The sequence below is a fragment of the Strongylocentrotus purpuratus genome, unplaced genomic scaffold, assembly GCF_000002235.5.
Source record: "Strongylocentrotus purpuratus isolate Spur 01 unplaced genomic scaffold, Spur_5.0 spur5_contig_852, whole genome shotgun sequence".
NCBI lineage: Eukaryota > Metazoa > Echinodermata > Echinoidea > Camarodonta > Strongylocentrotidae > Strongylocentrotus > Strongylocentrotus purpuratus.
Genome location: NW_022145560.1, coordinates 294,036 through 321,200, shown reverse-complemented (window position 1 = coordinate 321,200; position 27,165 = coordinate 294,036). Strand labels below are relative to the sequence as shown.

At 39.4% G+C, this 27,165-nt stretch overlaps 2 protein-coding genes across 2 annotated transcripts; one reads left to right on the top strand and one right to left on the bottom strand.

The window, feature by feature from the left end:
• Nucleotides 1-200: 200 nt before the first annotated feature.
• On the top strand, nucleotides 201-9,128 carry LOC763149 (carbonic anhydrase 1-like). Its single transcript, XM_011681537.2, has 6 exons — nucleotides 201-351; nucleotides 2,010-2,192; nucleotides 2,430-2,587; nucleotides 6,649-6,750; nucleotides 7,285-7,524; nucleotides 8,921-9,128. The coding sequence occupies exons 1-6, from the start codon at nucleotides 294-296 to the stop codon at nucleotides 9,062-9,064; spliced, it is 885 nt and encodes a 294-aa protein (XP_011679839.1). The 5' UTR covers nucleotides 201-293; the 3' UTR covers nucleotides 9,065-9,128.
• A 7,616-nt stretch (nucleotides 9,129-16,744) lies between these two features.
• Nucleotides 16,745-26,480, bottom strand: LOC590958 (monocarboxylate transporter 13). Its single transcript, XM_030995066.1, has 4 exons — nucleotides 25,545-26,480; nucleotides 21,533-21,673; nucleotides 19,337-20,173; nucleotides 16,745-18,383 (listed from the first exon to the last, which is right to left on the bottom strand). Exons 1-4 carry the CDS (start codon nucleotides 25,741-25,743, stop codon nucleotides 18,103-18,105), a joined length of 1,458 nt encoding a protein of 485 aa, XP_030850926.1. The 5' UTR covers nucleotides 25,744-26,480; the 3' UTR covers nucleotides 16,745-18,102.
• Nucleotides 26,481-27,165: the final 685 nt, after the last annotated feature.

The following is a 27,165-nucleotide window of genomic DNA, read 5'->3' as shown; positions in this document are numbered from 1 at the left end:
GATTGAGATCGATATCCGTGGATCGTGACGCATAGCACCTCTAACCTAAATTATATATATACCGACCGAATTTTATCCGCAGTTCATTCGCAGCTGCAGCAGCTCCTCCCTTCATTCACAGCTCCTCCCTTCATCCGTAGAAGGACGACATCCCTTATCATCTACCTGACATTCGTCACCTTGGTCCAAGGGTATAAACAGGTGTAACTCCTTTATTTACGACGGTTTGTGACAAAATCCAATTTTGGAACGAAATTCTCCTTGCCTGGCGGAAAAGTTGAATAAGTTTGAAGATGAAGTTGTGTGTATGCGTTGCTCTGTTGGCGGTGGTACCTGCTGTTTTTGGTGACAGTAAGTGATACATTGTTTTTAAGCTTCATAATTTTAGCACAAACGTGATTGTGAATCGTGAAAATGGATCTGATTTCAACTTACGTTTTTTTTTCTCGTTGTTCTCTCTCTATCTCTCTCTCTCTCTCTGAGCTGTGGCGGTCATGTTATCCCTCTGTTTCTGGCTGTCACCATCAGCTCCACGCCTTTGTCATTATAACCCCCCCCCCCCCCGGGGTCTCAGTCATGTAGAAATAGTGTAAGCATGTGTGACCACAGGTTTTCTAGACACCCCCTAAACGAGGATTTCTTCTGAAGCCAAAATACACCCTAAATGAGGATTTCGCGTGTTTTTCTCCCCGAATTCACACCCCAAACGGGTATTTTACACAAGTTTACTCCTAAACAAGTATTGTCAAATTGTAATCCCTTGAGCATTTTGAAGAACGATAGGGTCGGATTATCATTTAAATTGTTGACAATGTAAAGTAAATCGAATTGCGCTTCTGATGTCAAATTCACAATGTAAACATTTATTTCAATAGAGAAGCAATAAAAAGTGAATTTAATGCACAGCCATCCTTTCTCCGAGGAAATTCAATTCTGAGTCGGGATCTAGAAAAATATCCCTAATCGTGTACACCTACAGCAGGATTTTGAAAAAGTACCCTTTTTATTGATAATTGCCCAAAAAGGACGTTTATTTTGACCTCCCTTAACGCGGCACCGTGCGGACCGCGTCCAATCTATATAAAATACGCCCCTTTATACGCGTTTTCTTGGTCACGCATGCTTACAGTATTTATATTTGACTGAGACCATCCGTCGGAGCCGCTTTGGTTGGTACGGGATTGACCGTACCGCTTCCCAGCCTAAACAACAACAACAACAACAAAAAAGAAAGAAAAAGAGAGAGATGGAGAGGGAAAAGAAAAGAGAAAAGGAAAGGAGAGATAGAGAGGGAGAAGAAAAAAGAAGAGTAAAGAAGAGAGAAGCTAGGTGGGAGGAAGATAAATGACATGTAGGCTGATCGTAGGAGTATCACCAGCTTAATGGATGAACACGAACATCGAAGTGACTTTGCCTCATTTCAATTATTATGAAACACATTATCACATCAATCTGATAGGACAGCATAATATATGCCAAAAAAACTTTCATCCAATCGCAAATCTAAAAAATAATATCTTCAAGAAAGTGATAAATTAAGCTCGCCACCTGACCATGAAACTTCCTATTTATAGATTAAGCCTAAATGGATTTTCCCGCACATTTTCGTCACCTCTTTATTCAATTAAAGACAAATTCTTTCAATTCCAACGTAGGCCTATATAGGGCACGATCGTATGGACACCATTCTTTCCGCCGTTCTCTGGTAAATTCATGGGACAACCAGGGTCTACGGCATATTTGCGGGTCTGGTGACCCATTTTTTTTATTTGATGGGGTCAGGGCGGATCCAAGGGGTGGACCCGGGGGGGGGGGGGGGGAGCTAGTCAGCAAAAAAAAAAAAAAAATCGGCACGCCTCGGGCAATAGCACAATTCTAACCTTCCCTTGAGCGTATAAAAACAACTATTTCTCTCAAAGCAGTCATTAATACTATAATAATTAACTGAAGATAAATGATGATAATACGACAACTTGACTATGAACTATTTCTGTGGTTGTTCTTTACAGGCTGGTCATACCAAACCCAAGATACCTGGCATCTCCTTCCGGGTAACCAGTGCAATGGTAACTCCCAGTCGCCCATCAATATCATCTCCAGCATCGCCATCACAACTGATCTCGGTCCCTTCGTGCTCGATGGCTATACCGACGAAAATACTAACATGGATCTGGTAAACAACGGGCGTGGAGGTAAGGATAACAAAATCAAATTACTATATTCTGATGAATAACATGACTTAGTATAAAGCAACATTACTCTATTTTGATGAATAAAATGACTATATTACGATGAATAAAATGTCTTTATAATGATGAACAGCATGACTATACAATGAATTTGTTACGATGAATGACTACAAGCTATACGTGTAATAGCCATGAAAATGTAACGATTGTTTCCTCTCTAATCTTCTCCTCTCAATGTAGTAGCCATCCAATTGCATGAAGAAGTGGAGGACTTATACAAGCTCTCTGGGGGCGGTCTCCCTACTACCTACACAGCTGTCCAGTTCCATTTCCACTGGGGGTCTATCAACTCACAAGGCTCAGAACATCTAATTGACGGAACCTCCTACCCCGCTGAGGTAAGTCATGTGCAGGAGCGTCGCCAGAGGGAGGGGGTGACCCCTTTGGGGATAAATGTTAAAGTTTCAGGATGTTTCTCCTCCTTTTGCAGAAAACATCAACTTCTGTAGAACTTTGCAGGAATTATGAATATATCGTTCCTGTTTTCACGGTAGGAGGAAAATCCGCAGGCAAATTGTATGCGATTTTCATTCACTACCGTCACTTCGTGAAAATAGGGACGATATGTCATGTATGTCCTATCTGTTAAATTTAAACATTCATAATTCCTGTAAATTATGAATTTCTGACATGAGGCCTTTAATCGAAATTTTCACTCTGATGACGTCATCAAAATGAAAAATGGTTATGATTGAGCTTGTAGAGAATTATCTTAGCTACAACATATCAACATATCAAAACTCTCTAACATTAAAAACAAAACTGAAAAATCCACTGTGCGACACCCTTCAATAGTAAATTCTCCCAACCATTTTTGAATTTTCCCAACCGTTTTTCCATAAAAATAACACACATAACAGGCTTTTTTTAATGCATTGCTTTGTAACAATTTAATTAACCTAAAATGTAATTAAATTGTTATAATAGAGTTGGGAGATTTAAGAAATCGATCAGATCATTTTTCCCAATTTGTATCATAAATAATTAATAATGGTCTATTTTTACTCAAACTTTGAGATTATCTATACATTTAGCATCGAAGTCGCCATTTTCTCTCATCTGAACGATGTTACCAAGTCCCTTTAATAGAGGTGGAACTAAGTTTAATGATGTAGGTTTGTTTGGGAATATATAGCTTTAACACTGATTCATCAATGAGATATTTCTCCGATCAAATCAAACTGAGTGATGTTATCGAACAATTTAACAATATCAACCTTCCATTCTCCTAAATAAATCTGGGAAACCTCGGTCTTTAGATACACAAAAGAAGATTACTAAATTTGGCGCCTGGCCTAATGGTTGTAGTTAACCTTTACACTGTTTCATTAATGAGATATATCTTCAATCAAATCACGGCCATGCTGAAGAACAGCCATTGGCTGAAGTATGCTACCGTGCTAAAATAAAATAAATAAAAATAAATAAACAAACTAAGTGATGTTATTTAACAACTTACCAGTATTAAATTTCCACTTTTCCTAAATAAACCATTACAGAGAATAATATTACTAAATGGTGCCTGGCTGGATGGGGATCGTACTCTGTTTAAGTAAAAGACCGGTAGTGGTAAAATTGTGGTTCAAAGGTTTTGGGTGCACAATATCCATTCAATATTGTTTAAACGTTGCCTTCAGAGGTTTTAGATGGCAATAATTTAACCTAAATTCGCAATAAAGCAGAAATATATTCCCAAATGTTCAATGTTGATGTGCATTCGCGGTATCTATTCAGGCCGGATCGATATGATAATTTACCAAATATATGAATTAGTAGGCGGTTTCCCGGCAAAATTTGTATCATCACGTACTAGTCAAAACGTATTCTTTCACATGATTGGTAATAAGAACTTCCATTTCATTTCTTGGGAGGGGTCGTTTTCAAAACGGGGCTATACCTTTAATGGTGTAGATCTTTGAACTATATACATAGTTTTGAGAACAACCTGGGGGGTGCACATAACCTGCATTTTAAATGAGGAAAGACAAGAAATTAACAACCATCACACCACGGTATCAATAATAATTATAATAAAAATAATAATAATAATAATAATAATAATGCATATTCAGATATCAAAGTTGGTGTCAATATAATGCTACCCAATTTGTGTTAATATTTTTTTGGAGAAAGATAATAACCATTGTGTAATTTGAAGCGATAGAATTAGGAAATTGTCGGCCCATTACATTGCTTAATACCGATTATAAAATACTTGCAACTGTGTTGGCAAACAGGCTCCAAAAAGTTTTAACACACTTAATCAGTGAATGCCAGATTAATCAAGATATGATAGATTATAGTGCATTTAATTAGAATGATGGTGCAATCATATTTGCCAATTTTAAAAAGGCTTTTGATACTATAGAATGGAAATTTGTTGATACATGTTTGAAGAGCTATGGTTTTAATGATAACTTCAGGAAGTGTGTCTCGGTGATGTATTGTGATCCTCATCTCAATATCCTAATAAACGGTTGGTTGACAAAAGATATAAAACCATCTAGAGGTATAAGACAGGGGTGTCGCCTATCTGCATTATTATTTATCCTTAGCATTGAAGCTCTTGCAAATGAGATTAGACAAAATAACAATGTCATAGGCTTGAGTGTTGGTTGTAATGAGAAAACATTTAAAATAGTACAATTAGCAGATGACATGACATTATGAGAAGATGGAGAGATGACCTAACATCATACATGGGAACGGCCGCTTGGACTAGGACAGCTAGAGACAGAAGAGAATAGAAATTTCATGAGGAGGGCTTTGTCCAATGTCTGGATGAACTATAGCCTGATAGATAGATAGATGACATTATTTGTTCGTAAAGTTATGTCAGGTAATACAGCTATAAATATTATTAACATAATTGAAAAGTATTCTGGAATTCAATTACATGAAAACAAGACAAAATTGCTCTGGTTGGGAACCAACAATCCAACAAATACTATTGGAAATATGTTATGGATAGATGTTTATGTTCAGCTGTTAAATATTTGGAAACCGCACGCTTAAAGGGAAAATAATGATATTAATACCATAATTAATAATTTCGAAAATCATTTATACATCACAAGTTTTGTCTTGTCCTAAAGAGATAATTAAGGAGCTCGATAAGTTATTTTTTGATTTCCTATGGAAAGGGAGATCTGCAAAGGTTAAAAGGTCAAATGTATTAAATAGTATTCAAGAAGGTGGTTTAGATATGTTAGATGTTCAAACAAAGGTCGTTAAATATAAATTAGTTTTGTAAATATCTAAGCGATGAATTAAATGCAGGTTGCAAATGGGGCGGCCGTTTCAACCCCCCCCCCCCCCCCCGGAACCGCCACTGGGGGGTAAAATATAAATAAAAGGTAACTACCTTAAATGATGATAATCACGAATAGAACAGCAAAATGAAGGAAAAGAAGATAAAGTAGTCGATATAGCCACAATCAGGGTGCAACTATGTTACCCACAGTGTTACTCATCTCTCCCGGAAACACAAAGTCGTTTAATCGAATGTCTTGTTACATGAAAAGTTAGACCATATGAGTTCTTCATCAGCAGCAACTTTTGTTTGAATTTCAGGTGTGTTGGCTGTGTGAGAATGGTAATAGAGGGCTCAAAATACAATTTTGAGGGCTGTTACTTAGTGGATAGATTACGTAAGTTGACATTTTCCCTCTGTCCCGAGAAGATCGACTTACGCGAGGTTATCTGTATGTCTTTTGTACAAAAATTGTCGCTGGTAACCTGACACTTTGAAGTGTTATCATTTTGAAATTGTGTTTTATTGGAATTTTAGCCTTTAATTTTGTACCCCCAATAACAAGAATTCCTATATAAATTGATCATAGGAATTATCTTCCAAAGGTTCTTGTTTCAGGAATAGACCATATACTGTTCATAGACCAAAGTTGGCAGAAGAAAAACACATGGCTAACATTTCATACTGGATAAATGAATATATGTCTACAAAGTGAGTCAGAAAAAAATTCCCACTTTTTAAAAGTTGTATTGTTTGAGGTATGAATATTTAATCATGGGTTTCATGATATGTCTTGATAGAGTAATCCTCCCAGTACATTTAGGTACCATTTGAATTTGAATCTTTGAGTCTGCGCTGTGTGCAAATGTAGTGACCAAATTATATTTAAAAAAACTGTATCGTAGCCGCGCTGCGCACAAACTAAGTTTTAACACGTAAACCGATGGGAATCGCAACTATTTTTCTGGTACCCGGAATCTTACAAGAATATCACTCATGAACAGTTCTATTGACCATTACTGGCATGTTCGGCTCTTTATGGAAATGGCTAAAATTACGACTGCAATTTCGACCAATCAGATGGCTAGACTTTTAAAGAGAGGTATATAACAATTATTATTATGAATCCATTATTCATTTATTTAGATGCACATGATTCACTATGACAAATCCAAATACGCCAATGGCCCCGCAGCTTTGGCCAGCTCGCAATGGGATGCAGTCACCCTACTGGTTGTGATGATTGAGGTAAGAGCTCCCCGTGTTCTTTTTTTCTTCTTATCATTTCTTCTTCAATGGGCCATGCAGCATACAATCAAAATCGGTCAGGCCGGTGCACTAAACACGGTTTACATCCTACTCTTTGCGATTCTCCTACTTATGGGGCCTCCAGTTAACGTTTCTGGGAATAGATTGTTATGATAATAATTATTAATATTTACGCACTCTGTTTCATGCTTATAGTAAATATATTTATTTAATCAATTTATTGTAGTTAGTGTGACACCCCGAGATAGAACAGATCAACTTTGCCGGTTAATCTGAAGCGGGTGATCCCTCGATCTTCATTTTACTTTGAATATTTTATTTTTCTAGAATAGTCCTTGTTAAATATTTTTAACGTGGTTTTGTATGCGTTATGATGGTTGTATCCCATATTTTATGATCGTAAATAAAACCAACCAACCAATCAAACCCCCCCCCCCCCCCCCCCCTCTCTCTCTCTCTCTTTATCTCTCCATATCACTCTCTCTTTCTATCTCTCCCGCTTTCCCTCTATAGGTTGGCGAATCTAACACTGCTTTCGATCCCTTCCTAAGTTACATCAGCCAGATCGCCAATTACTCCTCGGGCAACACCTCCCTTGGCCAGGGCAACCTCCCATCGTTCCCAATCCGCAACGTCTTGCCAACTGACCTATCCAAGTTCTACCGTTACAATGGTTCCAAGGCGTTGCCCAACTGCGACGAGTCCATCATCTATAACATCTTTAAAGACCCGATCTCTATCTCCCAGGCTCAGGTGAGTAAGGGGATGGGGTCTCGGCGAGGGGGGGGGGGGGGGGGTGTTCTAAGATGACGAAATCGTCTAACCCTAACCCTATGGATACCATTTTGTCTAATGCACCCAACGATCCTTATTTTTTACCAACTTTGTACACCTCGGGATCATGTCAGTCTCTTACTTCCTTTTTAATTAGTTTAGCTATAAAATAGCATGATACTCTTATTTTCAAATGTTTGGTTGATGCTCCTACTAAACTGATGAGTATTACATTTGAGTATCCACAAACCGTTACAGGAGAAGCACCCCCTATCTGCACTACCTTGGCAGACCTAAGGCCTCTAGCCCCACTTCAAGTTCCATCACTTTATTGTTCTTGTTCTTTAATTAATATTCCCCTTAATGTAGATGAAGTAAATATAGAAGTAGCAGCAGTAGTAGAGGTAGTCGTAGCAGAAGAAGTAGTAGTAGTAAAAGTAGTAGTTTAGTAGTAGAAGAAAAAGAAGAAGGTAAAGATGAAGAAGTAGAAGTAGTCAGTGGCGGATCCAGGGGGCCGGGGGCCCGCCCCCCCCCCTGGCAAAAAAAAGGGGGGAAAAGGGGGGAAAGGGGAAAGATTTTTGTTTTTGTTGTTGTGTTTGTGTGTGTGTGTGTGCTAAAGAAAGAAACAACGAAAAGTGTTCCTTCCCCCCACTGAACGAAATATCTGACGACGTAATTTTCTAATTTCCGGTGCCCCCCCCCCCAAAAAAAAATGAATAAAGATGTGCTCATCTGACCGTGATTAAATGCCTTAAAACCCCTAAGCTTCCGGGGGCTCTGCCCCCTGGATTTCACCTAGGGCCCAAAGTCAGGCACCTGGATGCTCATCTAACGGTAATAAAATGCCGAAAACCCCTTGACTGCCCCCAGGGCCACACCTAGGGCCCTAAGGCGGGAGGCTGGGCGCTAATCTGACGGTAATTACATGCTTACAATCCCTGAGCCTCCGAGGGCTCCGCCTCCTGGACCCCACGCCAATTCGTGACCTGCCAGTGTCACAAATAAGGTATAAAAATATGCTTATCTGACCGTAATCTATTGCCTAACACCCCTGAGCCTCCGGGGGCTCTGCCCCCTGTACCTCACGCAAATTCGTGACCCGCAAGTGTCACGAATAAGGTATCAAAATAAGCTCATCTGACAGTAATCAAATGCAGATACCTCCCTGAGGTTTGGCCCAGACGCGTACGCAGAAGGGGGGTGGGTTGGGGTCGAACCCTCCTCAATTTCTTTATGTGTGTGTTTTGGAGGACCCCCCCCCCCCCTCAATTTTTTTTTAATAAAAAAAAAAAAAAAACGGCCAAAAAAAGGGACCTTTGGAAATGACTCATTCTTGAAAGTTCGATAATTAATTCGTGTGTTTTTCTTCTAACAGCTTGACATGTTCCGCACCCTGTACGGCGATAAGTTGAACGCACAAGGCAATTACAAAATTGTCGACAATTACCGTTACATCCAACCTCTGAATGGCCGCAAAATCTACTACAGCAGTCATGTGCAGTTACCATCTCACCAGTGAGGGCACTGTTTATCATGGCACTTGCACTTAGTATGTTTCTCAATCGCTTTTAGATTAAAAAAGAATTGTAATATTTTTTTTTTTTTTTAACTTTTAATAAGTTTAATATTACGGATTTAAGAAATATAAATACTTAAACACAATATTCCTGTAAAAGATACTAGCCTTCATGGGGGGGGGGGGGCGGTGCTTGACCTTGAAATAAACTCATTTCGATTTTATTTGTAATGATTGGTTGGTACATGTATCATGAAATTTTAATTTTTAATGAAAAAAATTTCAGTTTAAAAATGTTAATGGAAGTAAATCTGATCCCTATGAGAAAAATAAATGAAAATATGAGTAATGCATTTGACAGTAAAAACATCCCTTTTTCTGCTCGTCGATTGTCACCCCCCCCCCCCCCCCAAAAAAAAAAAAAAAAAAAAAATTATTGATCTCCCTATATAGGTAAACTTTGATTGTGAATCATGTGAATCCATGTGTCAATGTTACTGGTTATAGTTCAAACTTTAAGTTCAGGGTTCTGATGAATACGTATAGTCTATACATAATTTATATTTATGCTTTTTAACAGATTCCTGACGAATCATCATAAGCTTTGATTCCTTTTGTGTGTGGAACAACTTGAACTGAACTAATGAAGCATGCAAATAGGAATTTAATCTTGGTGTGTATTTTTTATGAACAAAATGTTTACAAAATTCGCTATAGTCATTTTTTTTTGTATATTTCAAATTTTGCTGGTAAAGATAACATCAATTCGAGATAGAGGATTGATTGTTTAATGGACCTTCATGTGGAGGTGTCTTGGTATTGCGGTTCATTCGCTTGACACTCAAATCAAGGGTTGAGGGTTCGAATCCCATTAGAATGCGAAATTCATTGTACATTGCTCAGCATTGTGAGCGTCTGTAAAATGACGCTTGGCTGGAATGCGAGCGGACATGCCTGAATCCGATGACTAGGATAATAATATTTCTGCAAATCGTATTAAGCGCTGTATAAAATAAACTATTATTATTGTTGTCGTTGTTGTTATTAATATTAAATGATGTGGGCGCTGCTTGCTAAGTCATATTTGCTTAAGAAATTTGATCACATGAGTATTCAACACAATTCTTTTCAGTTAGAAAACTGTATTCAAGAAAATCTTTTTTGAAAGACTATAATAATCATTTCTGTCGTGTTGTAAAACATTCTTAATCAAAGGTTTGAAGGTTAGATATTGCTGTTTGTGCCATAACATTATTTAGGGTTATTGATTTTGTGGGATTGTCCTAAAATATTGTGTGAAGTATTTATGAATCCCTTATATATGATTTTTTTTCTTCTCAATAAAGTTTTAGTCTTGAAAGCTATAGAAATTTATTAACTGTTATCGAGATTCAGTTGCCAGTCTCAGTCGATCCAAAAAATTGTTACTCGAATAAGACTGTGTGCGTGATGCAACCCCTAAATAAAAGAAAAGTGAAGAGAGTGGGAAATAAGATGGATGAGAGTTTTCATGAAATCGATAATACTACACAAATACCCCCTCTTTAAAGAAAGAGAGAGGGAGAGGGGGGTAAGAGAGCTGCGACACATACACATAAGCATGTACACTGTTGCCCACAGAGTTATAATATTTTTTCTTACCTCTTATTATGAGGGCATTCTCACAATTACGGTTCACTTTTGTAGATAAGTTTTTATCTTTCCAGAACTGTGTAGATAATTTAAAGAGTCATTAAGAATGATCAGTAAAGTCTTGAGAAACTGATAAACATTATCTATTTACAATAAACCATAATGTCGCAATCGCTTCATGAAAAGATGTAAGCAACTAATATTCCAACTTCATGGGCAACAGTGTATTATAAACAGAAAGACAGTGAACGGAGAGTGGTAAGAAACTGTTAATTAGAGAGACCACGCGAGAGGAGGGTAGGAGGGGTTAAGAGTGAGAATAAAGAAGAAGAAAACAGAGAGAGAAGAGCAAATAAAGAGAGAGAGAGAGAGAGAGAGAGAGAGAGAATGATATACAGGAGAAACGAAAACAAAAACTTTATTAGAAGAATGCATTAAAATAGAGATGGGGAGCGGAGGGCTCGTGTGCGGAACACAAGCTGCCACTCCATTATAATTCCGGTTGCGCCTTGAGCATTTGACTGTCAAGTGGATTTGGCGCCTTATAAATCTTATGTATTATTATTATTATGAATACAGAATTTAGAAGGAGAACTTAGTATAAAATCTCATTTTTCCTTTGCAAGGTATCAAACAAAGGCCCGTTTCCACTCATGCAGAATTTTCTGGCGATGCGCATTAGTTACGTCATTGGTACACTTATAACTGAGGTGTACCAAGTTTTACCAAGGTGTACGCAAAGAAAAACTCGTTGTTTTAGTAAGTTTGTTTGATGATCATGGCTTAACTTGCCTTCTCCTCTTGCTGAGACGGTGACATCTCGTCTACTCTTCGATCACCCCGTGACCAATAGCGATATTCCGACCCCCCCCCCCCCCAATAGCGGTTTGTCGCTATAGGTGTTCACATTGTCCCTACGCTCCACCAGGAAGGTGAGAGAAAGTAGTGTAATCAAGCTGCTTTCCTTTGACCCCATGCTCCAAGCCGCCGAAAAGTTATGCGCTAATCTGCAACTGTTGACCAGGTGGTGAGATAAAAGAGCGCATGAAATTTCAGGATTTATAATTCCTACATCAGAAAATAGTATCCCAGCAATTGTTCGCTTTCCCTCTCAATGATTACTCATCAATTGTTGCATGTGTGATGAGTAGAACAAGCGAACACAAACTTGTGTAATTTCATCCTTTTTTCAACTGCAAAAATACGAAAAACACGCGAAAACACGCATTAGCAAACTTAAATTTATCGAAGATTGTAACTCATGGATTCAATAATGGGACATTAAAACATGCACAAATTAGCGCATTGTCTTAAATATTGAGTTTTTTTCAGGATCTAATTTTTCTTATACCAACTTTGGCGCACAAATTATAGGAAGGGCGGAGCACTAAATTTAAAAGACCGTTTGATGCACTATTCCCAATACAATCCCCATATAAAGTTTATAATTTACACTGCAATTTTGCCGGTAATTTAATATGTTGTAATTTAATGTGAAACCGGTGCCTGGCCTTCGAAATTCCCCGCGGTGGAAGCGCGGCTCGGAGCATGAAACTTCAAAGCCAAATGGAATGTTACACATACCATTGTTACGCTTTAGAACTCACGAATGCGTTTGAATAAATTACAAGAGTTTCCACTCCTTTCTTTCACCTCCCTGGCTGCCCCACAAATCTTATTTTATTGTTCTTAAAAAGATCTTATGAGTCTGTATGACCCGTATCCCCCCCCCCCCCCACTAAGTGTTATTTAGGTTACGCATGTGCGTGTTCCCAGCATCCCCGCCCTTTTCAGCATTAGTCCGATGTGTAAAGTCAATACGGGTAGACCTTTTTCTTTTGTTATACGAGCCTTTTCAGCATCCCCCTCCTTTTTAGCATAAGTCCGGTGTGTAAAGTCAATACGGGTAGACCTTTTTCTTTTGTTACGAGCCGGAGATTTTGGGAACACGCATGTGCGTACCTGCGTTCCAGGGGTGGGGGGAGGGGGTCGGGCCCGTATCATATAATTATGATTGGACATGTTGGAATATTCATCTAATGCAATTGTAAATTCTTCCCAAGTTGGATCGTACAGTTAATAAACGAGGGCCATTATGCATACACTTTACTAAGCTAGTTGTCAATTAAATGCAGAGGCTTTTATAGTACAAAATAGCCTAAGTAAGGTTTTATAGATTCGAGCCCTGGATTCTAAAAACGAAATTTGTGGATTATTAACCTGCGAGTGTGCTATAAATGTGGAGATGCCAGAGTTGTGTTGAGAATGAAGCAAAGAAAGTAGAAATCATACCAATAACACCACCAAATGTCATCACAAGACGGCACCCAAAGCGTTGACATAACGCCCCTGCGAGGAAACCTGGCAAAGAAACAGAATTGTGTATTCATAGTACAAAATGCGATAATGCCAATTCACCTTTGGGAAACAGTGTGTGATTGTGATGCCCTCTTGTAAATCATTCACTACCACTAAAAGCAGGCATTCCGCTATTAAATTATTACGTCTTACGAGGTAATACCAAGGTTCTGTCTCTTAATTCCCACATCCCTCAGGTCTTACGATCTATTGGGTCTGTATTCGATTCTTCTGATGAAAACTAAACCTAATTCTAACCCTAAATTTAACCCCTAACCTAAATCCTAACATTCAAACACACTAACCCTAAACATAAAGGGTCATATTTAGAGTTGGTTTAGCCACAGACTACGAATACACTGTGCAGCCAAAATTTCCTTCTTTTTCTTCACTTCACTCAATTTGTTCTTTCTTTGTCAATTATTGTGTACCTTAAGTATAACCAACATTGCTCTTAAAAACACACTCCTATGATAACAAGTATTTTTCTTGATATGTCCAATTTATGTATTCCATATAACCAACACAACATTGCTCTTAAAAACACACTCCTATGATAAAAAGTATTTTTCTTGATATGTCCAATTTATGTACTCCATAACCAACATTGCTCTTAAAAACACACTCCTATGATAACAAGTATTTTTCTTGATATGTCCAATTTATGTTATCCATATAACCGACATTGCTCTTAAAAACACACTCCTATGATAACAAGTATTTTTCTTGATATGTCCAATTTATGTACTCCATAACCAACATTGCTCTTAAAAACACACTCCTATGGTAACAAGTATTTTGCTTGAGGCCTCATATACAATATTTGAAAGTGTGACCATTTTACCGCCCAGATGAAATTTATCATATTTCATTCCATCCTTCTCAATGTCTTTTCCTCTCATTCAATTCAATATCTTTTATCATATTTCATTACATCTTTATATAAAATTTTCTCCTACTTTCCTTTGCTTTCATGGGGTTCTTCTGTACTCCCTCCCCCTATTTTTTCCTATCTCTCTCTCTCTCTCTCTCTCTCGCCGTGCACCTTCCATCGATCTCGATCTCTCGCCACCCTCCCTCCATCCCTTTGTTTCTCCCTTCCGCCCTTCATCTATCTCGCACACCCCACCCACCCCTCCCTCTTTCTCTCTCTCTCTCTCTCTCTCGCCGTACACCTTCCATCGATCTCTCTCTTTCTCTTTCGCCACCCTCCATCCATCCCTTTGTTTCTCCCTTCCTCCCTTCATCTATCTCGCACACCCCACCCACCCCTCCCTCTTTCTCTCTCTCTCTGTACGCCTATTTCTCCTCCCCTCCTTTATTCCACGTCCTCACCATGTACACACTCTCCCTTCTGCCTACCCTTCCCTCCCTCCCTCCCACTCTCTCTCTCTCTCTCTCTCTCCCTCTATCTATCCCTCTCCCTCTCTCTTTCTCTCTCTCTCCATGTGTAAATTCTGTCCAACCCTTCTTACATATATACGACATGCATGGTCACAAATAGGTTCAGCGCGAATAGACATATAGCTCCGTTTAGTCTCATTTCACAACGCCCCCTATCGTTAGAGTCAGCAGCCATACATGTTAGCCTATGGACGTTTTTTTTTTTAATCGTTAAAAATTCATTTTTTGTTTAAACGAAAAGCACATCCACCCCGACGTACGTTATCACTAGCTCTTTCATTGGAGCCCTTATGTCTCATTGACTTTTGAAAGTTCACCCACCGTAATTTTTCTAGGTTGCAAGCTCGCCGTTGTCTATAATACACATGTGAAACAAGTCGAACTTTGGACTCAGTCTGCCAAGTGATTGTAAGATTATAATCATTATAGGTCAAGCACACGAATGATAAGAAGCATGAATTATCAATTATCACTTCTGCTATGTTCATTTTGTCCATTTCATCCAACCCCCACCGTAATTTTTCCATTTAGTAAAAGCAAATATTTTGCCGAGTTTAGCAAAAACATGAATATTCATGAACGGTCAGCCTTTTAGTACGTAACGTACAGTGAATGGGAATGGCCAATGATCCGTCCAGGAGGTCGAGGTCAGTGTTTTGTGCTGGCAATGTTCACGCGAGCGAAAATGAGACAATTATCGGAGCAATATGAAAGGCATTCCAAAGTCCATGAAACGGTACCGGCCAACCACTCTAAATAACAACGATTCTCAATTTTAGTTACAAGTTTTATGTGTAGGAAGGATGCGAGGTTGTGCCCTAGAAGTTGATGTGAAATATACCTGGCACGGTCATACAGTATTCACCGATTGTTTTATGTATATGATATAATTGCCCATCTATCAAAGAATATGTCACGGTTTTCCATGTAGCTTAAACCAGTAAGAGTCAATTGCATTAGGGGGTATTCACTGTATTTTTCTTTCTATAAAATTATGAAAAAAATTTTTGTTTTAATTTAAACTATTTCGGAGGTGAATAGTCTCAGATTTTTGAAAGTTCATGAAAGATTTTGGGAAGGCACATGCAATTCGGGATTTAAAAAAAGAAGGTAAGGACTGGTAAACAGAAAAACAGATAAAGCAAACCAAAATTGTATATAATAAGGTAGTGAATTTACCAGCTCACAACCAAGTCGCCAATTGTAAAGTGATGTTGACGGTAGTTTTCCATGGTTTTTCCATGTCATTAAAACAAATCATATGCTATAATTAGCTCTTTTTATCAATTGTTCGATAATTATGTTAGTTTGATGTTTCTGCTTTATTTACAGCAAATTGTTCTTGGACTAGTCTTTCCTTTGCCCGAGGGAACAAATATAATTCTCATACCATGGTCTGTATCTGCAGTCCTTTGCTCAAAAACCTGTTCACAGAGAAACTACGTCATGATTTATAGCTGTATTAAGGTCATTTCGCCAAGTTACGTTACCGCATAACCGTTAAATGTATTGTGTTGATATGAGGCTCACGGGAAACAACTTTGCTTAGAAAGTCGGATAAAGGTTATTTGTAAATTGGTAAACATGGGCGCGATTCCGGCAAACACTTTTCTGAATAGAATTGTACAGCATGACCAGTGTCGGGACATTACGCACTGCAAACATCCCATATACAACATGCACTGGGCAGATAAGTTCGAGAATCAAGATTATACTGGTGGAGAATGTGAAATATGACCTTACGCAACTCGGTGAAAGGTCATTTGAGGTGCGCAAGGCAAATGCACAGCCATAATTTTATCTGAGAAAATGATAGTGGTAGACGATCGCAAAACTTTGAGAAAAATATCAACTTGAGCCGCTCTCCAAAGCCTAGTGCTTCACATACTAAAACGACGAACGCGACAGTTCAAGTTCAAGTTTAATGTTCCACATACGAAAATAAAAGTAACAAATTATACATTACAATTGTAGTATAAATGAGCACATGTCAATGATTCTCAATTCATATAATAGATAAAGTAGAATGCGAGGAGCCTATTAAAAAGCAGGGCTTGTATAATATAGGTTCCTCTGGCATATTTCGTAATATGAACACGATTTCAATGCTCGATACAATAGGGCCGTGTACAAATTATGGTTGTGCATTTGCCTTGCCGAGTCACCTCAAATGGCCTTTCACCGAATTGCCTATATTGCATGTAGTCTGCTCATGATTTGCCGATTTTAACGATTGTTGTTGTCTTAGAGATCAACCAGAAATAAACGACTTCCTTTGTACAGCGCTAATCACGATGCTAGGAATATTTTAATGCGTCAAAAGCCATTAATGTATCCTGTGATCAGGTTTAATAATGACATTAGCACTGTAAATGAGTTAAAGTTCACTTCACTCACATTTTGTTTATTGTTGGGGGGGGGGGGGTGGGGGCGGAAAGAAATTTGTCAGATAAATATAACATTAAACGATGACAATATTTGACATTATTGTCAAATGGGGATTGAAACAAGAGATACATACAACACATATAATTGATACGATTAAACACATCTAGTTAAATATCCTCAGTCGCTTAATTGTAGCCGTTATAGACTTACAAAAGAAAAAACTATAATGTATATAGGTTAATCAAAGCTAAAGCCCCTTTCACACCGGGCCTTACGTAGAGTTGCGTAGTGTTGCGTGCTAACAACGCCGTGCCTACGCTGTCCAACGCCGAGCGTACGCCGCCTACGCTGGCCTAAATAACTATATGCTGGGGGACGCAGAGGGTACGCGAGATGGACGCAACAAATTAAACATGTTTAATTCTTTTCGTGTACTTTCGGCGTAGACACTAGACGCAGAAGTACGCACTTTTTCGCAAGTCTACACATAACTACGCAATACTATATGCTACTGTACGGCATGCCTACGCAATGGTATGCTACCCTACGCCAGTCCGACGAAGCAGTAAAGGGTATAAAGGCGTCCTAGATCCTTTACGCCAGGCCTAAGCAAACCTACGCAACCCTACGCCGAAGCAACATTTCGTTCATGAATGCGCAGCGTAATTTCATACGCCACACTACGCAACTATACGCAGATCCGATGTGGAAGGGACTTGAATTAACGCAACTACTACATGTACTCGAAAAGTTCAACTTCTTTGTACACGTTGTACACAGTGTTAACAAAAACGCCACGGCTTACCAATTCAGATCTGCATTAGGCATATCATAGCGATGAAAATATCTATACTTTCAATTACACAGAGATCAGAGATATTCATAAACACATGTAATTATATATAAGTAAATTTATTATCTGTCTTTGGTTGAATGTTAACTTTGCTGTTGGCAGCGTGATTACACATCATGAGCAAGGCAAGATTAATGTGTGAAACAATTATCATTATTTAAGACCGAGATATTCTAAGTAATTTTTTCCCCAAAATCGATAACAATCTTGATGATTACAACACTGCACAATGATCAATTTAATACTGTCAATAATGGTCCTTTAACCAAGTGAAGAGTTATGAAAATATATTTCAGAGAATATATATATATATATAAATATATTTGCCAGTCTTTCCAAAGCATGTAGTCCTGTGGTAGTACATGTATACTGCATACTAAAAGAGCTCCTTTTGATACAATGTGCTCTACACCGCGGATTCCCAATTATCCGATCCTTCCTGTATATCTCCAGGAACTTGATGATAACCTGTACCGGTCGTGGCCTTCGAGGTGTCTTTAGGGATATCATCAAAGTCAGTCTGTGTTGCAGCTACGTCCGGAATGGCTCCGGCTATATCATGCTGATTGCCGTCTTTGAATCGTTTACACTTGGTGATCAACGCCATTGCTATGGCCGACAACCAATAGAAAGAACCACACACGTAAAACGGAACTGCATAAGAACCTGTGGCATCAGACAATTGTCCTGTGATTGTAAGAGAAAATGGGGCAAGAACATAATCGTACTATGCTTCGCTAAGAGGGTGCTTAACTATTTTTGTACTACACTCTTCATCGATTTGTTTTCTTGTGGGTGTATTCTTTACCTTCTTTAGGCTCAAAAGGAAGATATTTGTTCCAGTAATGTTAATATGGATCCACCCTTTACACTTAAGCATGCTTATTTTCCTTAAAGCTTATCTGCCATAGTTTACAGGAGGGATTAGAGCGCCCTGCAAGGTCACTGGACAGGTGGTTATCTCATCAACTCAGCTCTCAGTTAACATAAGAAAAAGAGGATCATGGGGAACCAATGGTCACCGATTAGGCATTGTTTGTTGTAAGAGGGCGCAAGTAGCTACAAGTAGCGCAGTGGGCCTTTAAGAAACTGTTAAATTGACAATCATGTTACCAATTGGAACACGACGTCATCGGTTTGTGATGATGTCTGGTTGGTTCCTTTGGGATAAATCACCAAGTGGGCTGTAGGAAACTTGTTCCTGCGACAAGCGCTCCGTGTCAAGTTCCTTATACAAACCAAATTCCTATCTTCAATACTGAACCCAACCCTCTACCTAACCCTAACCCTAACCCTGACCCTGACCCTGACCCTTTACCTTTGATGGAATAAAGCCATGAGCAATTATTGTCGCAGGAGTAAATGTCGGACCACCTCACCTGGGGAATGTTTCACAAAGAATAAGATCGACTTCAAGTTGGACTAAACTATGGCAGGCTGTTCATGCCACTAGTTCCTCTAACCACTCCTGGCATTGGTTTCTCAAGGGAGGTACGAATCGTGGAAAATATTATCTAAATATCATAATTGAGAGACCAATGGTGACAACAACCAGTTGTATGAAAGGCCTGTCATACTTGAGTCCAACTTAAATTCGACCTTAGTCTTTGTGAAAGACACACTAGGAGCATGATACGTACCCATTAACTGTGTGCCAAGAATATTTCCTACTCCTCCTACTGTAATGAGCAGTCCAATGGCACTGGAAACAATGTTAATCGCAACGTACTTTCTACAGACTAGCATCGTCATGGGTATCATCATTCCGGCACCGATACCGTAGACGACTATCAACGCAAACTGTCCCGCAGTCGAGGTGACCAGAGGGTTGAACAATGGTTGGATTCCTGCTATGAGCAGCGATAGAATGTACAGGTTGGTGGTGCTGATCCATTTAAAATCAAGAAGAAACCCGTGGAGAACTCTCGCAAGAAGACTGGAGATTCCGTATACCGACATCACCAGACTGGCCGTGGTCTTTGAGAGACCAAGGTCCCCGACCAGCTTCGGCGCTGTATAGATTAGCACGGATATATGACTGGCGAAAGATAGGATTGACACCAGACATAAGGTAATGAAATATGCATTCTTGACCAGATGAGAGATGGCAAAGGTCTCGTCGATATTTCGTAAGATCCTTTTGCACAATGACTCGGCCCTTGACAAGTCATTGGCATCCGAGACTTGATGACTGGCTGTTAACGGCTTTGATCTGTATGCAGTCATGATCGTCTGTTCCATGTTAGTCCGTCGTAAGATCACTCCAAGGGCAATGAAATTTGCATTGATAGCAGACTGAATCATCAGTGCACCTTTCCATCCATACTCAGAGCAAAGTGTCTCTAGCAAGGGAGACATCACAAAGAAACCAGCTCCCACACCAGCATATGTTATCCCATTGGCGAATCCAAGCCGCTTCTTGAAATAAAAACGTATCACGATTGCACTGGGAAAGTATGCGGCGCCGTAAAACACACCTATATAAAAGGCCAAGAACAAAAATCACATTATGAAGGCTAATTGTCTTTATCTCAGACGTGATATACAATAAAAAGGGAAAAATTCATTCAAATGTATACGTTCAGTAAACAATTTTTTTAACTGACCCCCAAAACGACAACTTTTCTCTAAAAATTGACTTCTGTTTGGCAAGAAATAACGATTCTTGTCAAATTCGCTCCTATATAGAGCTCTACAAAAAAAGATCCATTTCTCGGGACCTTAATTGCTTCTCGTTGTTTTAGTAAGTTTATTTGATGATCATGGCTTAACTTGCCTTCTCCTCCTACTGGGACGGTGACATCTCGTCTACATGTCTCTTCGTCCCGCGACCAATAGCGATATTCCGACCCCCCCCCCCCCCCCCAAATAGCGGTGTGTTGCTATAGGTGTTCGCATTGTCCCTACGCTCCACCAGGAAGGTGAAAGAAAGGAGTGTAATCAAGCCGCTTTCCTTTTGAATTGAATTGAATTGAATTGATTTATTCACCACCATTGAAAACATTGAAACAAAAGATAAATGTACAATGACAATGTCAATATAACATAAATGTCAATATAACATAAATGCTTGACATGAATTATAAAAAAATACATGTTCTACAGCGATATACATGTACATTATGACAAATATAAAGTAAACTTTGCTTCAAGAGTAAAACAATAAATGACTATTTACAATGATTTTGTGATCGATGGTAAAATAGAGTCAAAAATAGCACATGTGCTAGTCGAGTCTGACTCTCGCCCGCCCCCCCCCCCCACTCAGTATTATTTAGGGTACGCATATGCGTGTTCCAATCGACCCCCCCCCCCTTTTCAGCAAAAGTCCGGTGTGTAAAGTCAATACGGGTCGACCTTTTTCTTTTGTTATACGAGCCTTTTTCAGCACCCCCCCCCCCCCCTTTCAACAAAAGTCCGGTGTGTAAAGTCAATACGGGTCGACCTTTTTCTTTTGTTACGAAAGGACATTTTGGTAACACGCATGCGGTCCGTCCGTTCTCGGAGTGGGGGGGGGGGGGGACTCTCGTTATCTAAAGCCTAAAATAAAGTTAATTTAAAAATACATGATGGGTTTCCAAATCTTATAAATAAGATTTGTGTATAATATTAAAATGAGACTGGTTACTATGTACAACTATATAGTTACGAGGATATGATTCGTGGTTTTCACTTAAGAGTAATTTTGTAAGTTTTTTACGAAAAGAGGTTCTTGATCTCTCAATTCTTAGATCAGTAGGAAGCATATTCCAAAAATTACTTCCAACAAACGAAACCGCAGTGGAAGCGCGGCTCGGAGCATGGAATTCTAAAAACGAAATTTGTAGATTACTTACCTGCGAGTGTGCTATAAATGTGGAGATGCCAGAGTTGTGTTGAGAATGAAGCAAAGAAGGTAGAAATCATACCAATAACACCACCAAATATCATCACAAGACGGCATCCAAAGCGTTGACATAACGCCCCTGCGAGGAAACCTGGGAGAGAAACAGAATTGTGTATTCATAGTACAAAATGCGATAATGGTAATTCATCTTTGGGAAACAGTGTGTGATTGTGATGCCCTCTTGTAAATCATTCACTACCACTAAAAGCAGGTATTCCGCTAGTCTTACGAGGTAATACCAAGGTTCTGTCTCTTAATTCCCACATCCCTCAGGTCTTACGATCTATTGGGTCTGTATCCAATTCTTCTGATGAAAACTAAACCTAATTCTAACCCTAAATTTAACCCCTAACCTAAATCCTAACATTCAAACACACTAACCCTAAACATAAAGGGTCATATTTAGAGTTGGTTTAGCCACAGACTACGAATACACTGTGCAGCCAAAATGTCCTTCTTTTTCTTCACTTCACTCAATTTGATCTTTCTTCGTCAATTATTGTGTACCTTTACCAGGGCTCAAATTAAATTTTTGTCCACGGGGGCTCTTCCAAAAACAAATAGCCCCCGTGAACCTTCTCACGGGGGCTCTTTTAGTGCTGACGGGGGCTCTTATTTTAATACAAATTTCCTTTTGATTGGTACCCATGAAACTCCTAAATTCCTTGGTATTTTATCATTATCATTTATTTAAGTCGGCATTCTCCCTCTTAGAAATTTACTTGTTACATAGCTGTATACTTTTATCCCCGTGATCAGTGGCAGATCCGGGGGGGGGGGCGTACCGTAATTTAGGTCGTAACTGTTACTGTTTAAAATTTAAAGTAAAATTAGACGGTTTTCATGGTTAGACCAAGTAATTGAGAAAACAAAAGTTTACCCGTCACTGAGACCAGGTCAATCAATCTTCTAGATCCATTATTAGGGTCTAAAGTTAGTAGATATAAGGTAGATGCAGCCGCGGATCCAGTGGGGGTGAGCGGGCCTTGCCCCCCCCCCCTTTCCGCAAAAGAGAGAAAGAGAGAGAGAGAGAAGGAAAAGAGGGAAAGGGAAAGAGAAGAGAAAGGGAAAGAAAGAAGAGGAAGAAGAAAAGAAAAGGGGGAAGCTAGGAGATCGGGGGGGGGGGGCGAAAGGATCTTGCCTCCCAGGCTGTTGCCTCCCCCCAATAAAACAAAATAAGAGAGAAGGAAGGAAGGAAATGGAAAGAAAAAAGGAAAAGAGGAGATAAAATGAAGGAAAATTGAGGAAGAAGTAAAGAAAAGAAGAGGGATATCATGCAGTTGCAATTTTCCCGCCAAAAAGTTGCGGATGGGGGTGGGGCAAAAGGCCTTTGCCTCCCCCCGCCCCCGCTAAAAAAAGAGAGAGAGAAGGAAGGAAAAGGAAAAAAGGAGAGCTAAAAGGGACCAAAAAGAGGAAGAAGAAAAAAAAAGGGTGAAAAGAATTTCGATGCGGTGTTCGAGTAGAATTCTGTGAGATGATGATAAACTTTCTCGTAGCTTGATGTGACGAAGTGTCTCTATCCAGATATCTGTTGATAGTATTATAAAATATAGAAGCCTGATATGACCTTCTGCTCGTAACCGACACGTCACCGCATTAAAATTAAATTGCAAATAGTGTTCAACAACACGATGGTGGATGAAACTTTCTAATATTCGAAGATATATGACCCTCAGACCATATTGTTTCATTATTTTTTATTCAATCAATCAACGTCAAAGAATTGATTTATCATCGCACTTCAATTTATTATTTCATCTTTTAATGTACTGTAACAAATCAGGGTTTTAGTATTGGACGAAGGTTAAGCATTTTCTGTTGTACCCGCATGCGCTATAGCAATATGGCGCATCGTTGATTTAGCAATTACCAAACTGAAGGAAAATGAGCATAAATTACATATAACAATCATGTTGGTGCAATTATCATGTTTCTTTTGGGGATATTATTTGTATAGTAGTTATCTAATTAGAAATAAGGGGTGATACTGAAGATTATATGTGAAGATTTAATGGGATTAGCAGAAATATTGTGTTGAAGTGTTGTTTTACTAACGAGGACATAATTGCCTTTTTTACGGTTATGTATAGGGAAATTATTAGAACGGGCAGGATTGTGTATCTAGGGCTTTCCACTGCACTGTATCCGATACAGGCCAGCCTCACCGAGGCTGGCCTGATAGTTGGTCTGGCCCAACCCTTAGTTAAGTCTTACATCTAGTCTACACTTGTACTTGTGTTGATCAAGTTTACCCCGAATGTTGGTTGGTTTGCATTAAAGGAATTCAACATGCAACTCATGATTGGTCTGATTTCTTAGAACAGTGAAACCGTAGTTAGACAATAAGATCGAGAATCAGTGACAGGAGTTGACAAGGCATGGTGATTGATTGATTGATTGCTCGAAGGATGTTCGATTGACTGTTGCTGTGCACAACGATTGGTGGCCGATTGCAGTCGAAGGATGCATGATTGTTAATACGCCCTGTGACGTGAGCAGTGAAAGAACTCCAGCCATCAAGCTGCGGGCATATATTTTGTCCAAACGAACGACGGGGAGCGCCAGGCCAGACTCGGGCATCCTGACAAATACTACGTGTCAGACTGGGAAGGTGGCGAATCGTATCCGCCACATAGTACTTTCATTCTTATGCATCACGAAAGAACACTGAATTGGATTCTTCAATGTTTGTTTTGATTAATTTCCTCCCCTTTCCTTCTCCCTGTTTAATACTGATAAAATTTTCAATTTTTCTTAATCAAGGCAAAATATTATTTTCATATTTTCTTTATGCAAGACAGGGAGAGAGAGAGAGAGAGAGAGAGAATATGTTAAGTGAGAATTATCGAGTACAACTATGAATTGCATCCTTTTCAATATTCAATTCGCTGAAAATATTCAGAATATGAATATGATAAATCCACATAATACACCAACGCTGTTCAACGCATCCAACGCTCCAACCATAGCCCACATGCCAATGCACCATATTTATCAAATATGAAAAGATTTTCAAATGAAATTTGTAGAAAAATCAAATTTACAATGCACTGACAGGCATCAGTTGAAATCATGATTTCTCTGTGACTGAATTAGCACTAGTTTCTGAGGGACCAGTCACTGAAGAGGAGATAAAGGAAAGGAAAATTGAGGAAGAAGTAAAGAAAAGAAGGGGGATATCAGTTGCAGATTTCGGCGAGACAACAATAATCATCATACAAGTACATGCTAGACGAGAGAAAAGGGAAGGTTAAAAGAAAAAAAGAAGGAGAGAAGTTTGAAGAGAGAGAAATGGGGGTCGTTTGTTGTGAATGTAGAGTGTGCCGAGGACAATCAATGACCCGATGTTGGTTGGTTAATGTCCGTATACAGAAATATGTTGGGCCACATTGTTTTAGAATCGTCTCAAAATTACAGTAAGTTCATTGGCTGCTATATCTCTTTCAAAAAGTGTTTGAACAAACCATAACAATCCCATTTTCATTCAAATTGTATTTAAAATGTCTTAATTTGGAACTGTCCGTTATTACCTGCACATAAAGGTAGTGAGAGACCTTTGGTGCTGACGTCATTAATCATTGTTATCTTATTAATCAGTTACATCATGCCCACAATTTTGTTACCAAATAAAGAGAAAAAGCTACTGAAGAGGATACAAAACTCTCTGTATGTGTAACATTTTTCATGTTTAAACAAATTATGTAAATGTGCTTAAGGGTCCCTGTACCTACCCTTTAATATAGTATCTAATTCCAAAAGCCAAACTTCGATTTATTACTAAAATGGTAGAAAGCTAGTGCAAGTCAAATACATTTCCATTGGCACTATCCATTTGTCATCTTAATAATGCAGTTCATAGCGTGGTGAGTTAGTTCTGAAAGAAGCGTTTATGTTAATTCACTAAGATCTTGTTTCAAATACATGATCACATCTTTAAATAAAGAAGGACTAATAATAATTACCAATAGCAGGTAAACCCAAGGTAAGTTCAGTGGCAATGAAAGATAAAGACCCTGCTCCAACTCCAAAATATTCCTGCCATTCAACCAAGTATATCCCAACTAAAGGGACAGCCCCAGCATAGAGTAGCTGATTTGTGAAAGTTGCAAGAAGAACACACCAGGCCCAGCCTCCATCAACCGAGTCGGACTTGTTCGTCATTGCTTTTTCATCAATAGGGACTTTTAGATTCGCACGAAGACAATAGGTCTATGGTACGATCGACGTCCTTTTGATGCACTGCCTTGAATGGACGTCACACGTATCAGTCCACGCAAATCTAAAAGTCCCTAGTAACGTCAATGTTAGAGATGAATTAAAGCGTACAAGTTACATGTATGCTCCTGTAGATGACAAGTGGTGCGTATTAGTATTGTAATAGTACTGCGTCAAGCATGTCCATTTTATCTCAGTAAAACGTTGCATCATTCCACTCACACTTCTCTGCTGCGACTACTGCATTTCAACCCGAGAATATGACATGTCATTCCTTTCATTACACCCCTATATGCACAGTTTGGGCCGTCAGTTCATAGACCTTTTGGTTTAATATCATGTGATTGTATATGTGCAATCGTGTGAATCGCCGGCACAGCGACGTGAAAAACATGCTACATCATCCTATGCATGGGTACAATGACCACGTACAGGCTACACACGAAACGTGCATTGGTGGCAGAACCGCGGAGTTGACATCCAATGCTCCATGTACATGCAGTACTTTATCACATGTACCTTCTGGCTAGCAGCGCGGCGCGAGGGCACGGTTGACACAAATATTGAGGACAATTAAAGGCCAAATATTTTTTTGAACTTTCGCGATTCTCCTAAATATTCGCTCTCCTGTGTGTGAGCTAGACCTGCGTGATCTTGTTGCCTCGATACACAGCCAAAGAGTAAATATCGTGGTAAAGAAATCAAGGCTATAGTCTTTATCAAGACATTAGTATTTTTTTCTTCTTTCCATTCGTTGTTTTGTTACGATGAATAGAATAATCATGCTAAAAAGTTCTTCATAATAATAAACTTGGTCCAAGTTCCAGTACCGGAACAAAATCTGCATCACCACCAAGTTAGCATAATGCAAGGTCTGCGGAGCATCTTCCAAAATAGAGCGGGGGGGGGGGGGGGGGGGTATTGGATGTTCAAACACTGCCCCCCCCCCCGGCCCCCCCCCCCACCCCCTGTCAAAAAGGGGGTATTTTTTTGTAAAGAAGACACACATTATCTGTGTTTCAGGTGTTTATAAATGGGGGAAAAACAGGGGGTTTGCTCAAGAGGGGGTGGGGGCGAATGATGGGAAAAAAGGAGTGTTCACTCCCCTCCCCCGCCCCCTTCTCTGTTGAGCCCAAAAGTGCTCCTAACCCCCCCCCCCCCCCGCTTATTTGCCGGCTGCTGAATCGCCGCTAAATATTATATAACGAATGGGGCTACAAAAATAAAAATGCTCCTTACCCCCCCCCCCCCCCCCCACCCGCTTATTCACCGCCCGGCTAATTCGCCTTTAAATTTTTTCTCACGAGTTGGGCAACCCCCCCCCCCCTTAAGAAAAAACCCGGATACGCCCTTGGTTGTTGCGTTTAG

Excerpts from the sequence above, each read along its gene's own strand:
- LOC763149 (XM_011681537.2), top strand. The coding sequence starts at position 294 with ATGAAGTTGTGTGTATGCGTTGCTCTGTTGGCGGTGGTACCTGCTGTT. Across the intron at positions 6,751-7,284 it reads TACTGGTTGTGATGATTGAG|GTTGGCGAATCTAACACTGC; the intron begins GTAAGAGCTCCC and ends TTCCCTCTATAG. Across the intron at positions 7,525-8,920 it reads TCTCTATCTCCCAGGCTCAG|CTTGACATGTTCCGCACCCT; the intron begins GTGAGTAAGGGG and ends TTCTTCTAACAG.
- LOC590958 (XM_030995066.1), bottom strand. The coding sequence starts at position 25,743 with ATGACGAACAAGTCCGACTCGGTTGATGGAGGCTGGGCCTGGTGTGTT. Across the intron at positions 21,674-25,544 it reads CTTGGGTTTACCTGCTATTG|GTTTCCTCGCAGGGGCGTTA; the intron begins GTAATTATTATT and ends TTTCTCTCCCAG. Across the intron at positions 20,174-21,532 it reads CATTTATAGCACACTCGCAG|GTGTGTTTTACGGCGCCGCA; the intron begins GTAAGTAATCTA and ends CCTTTTATATAG.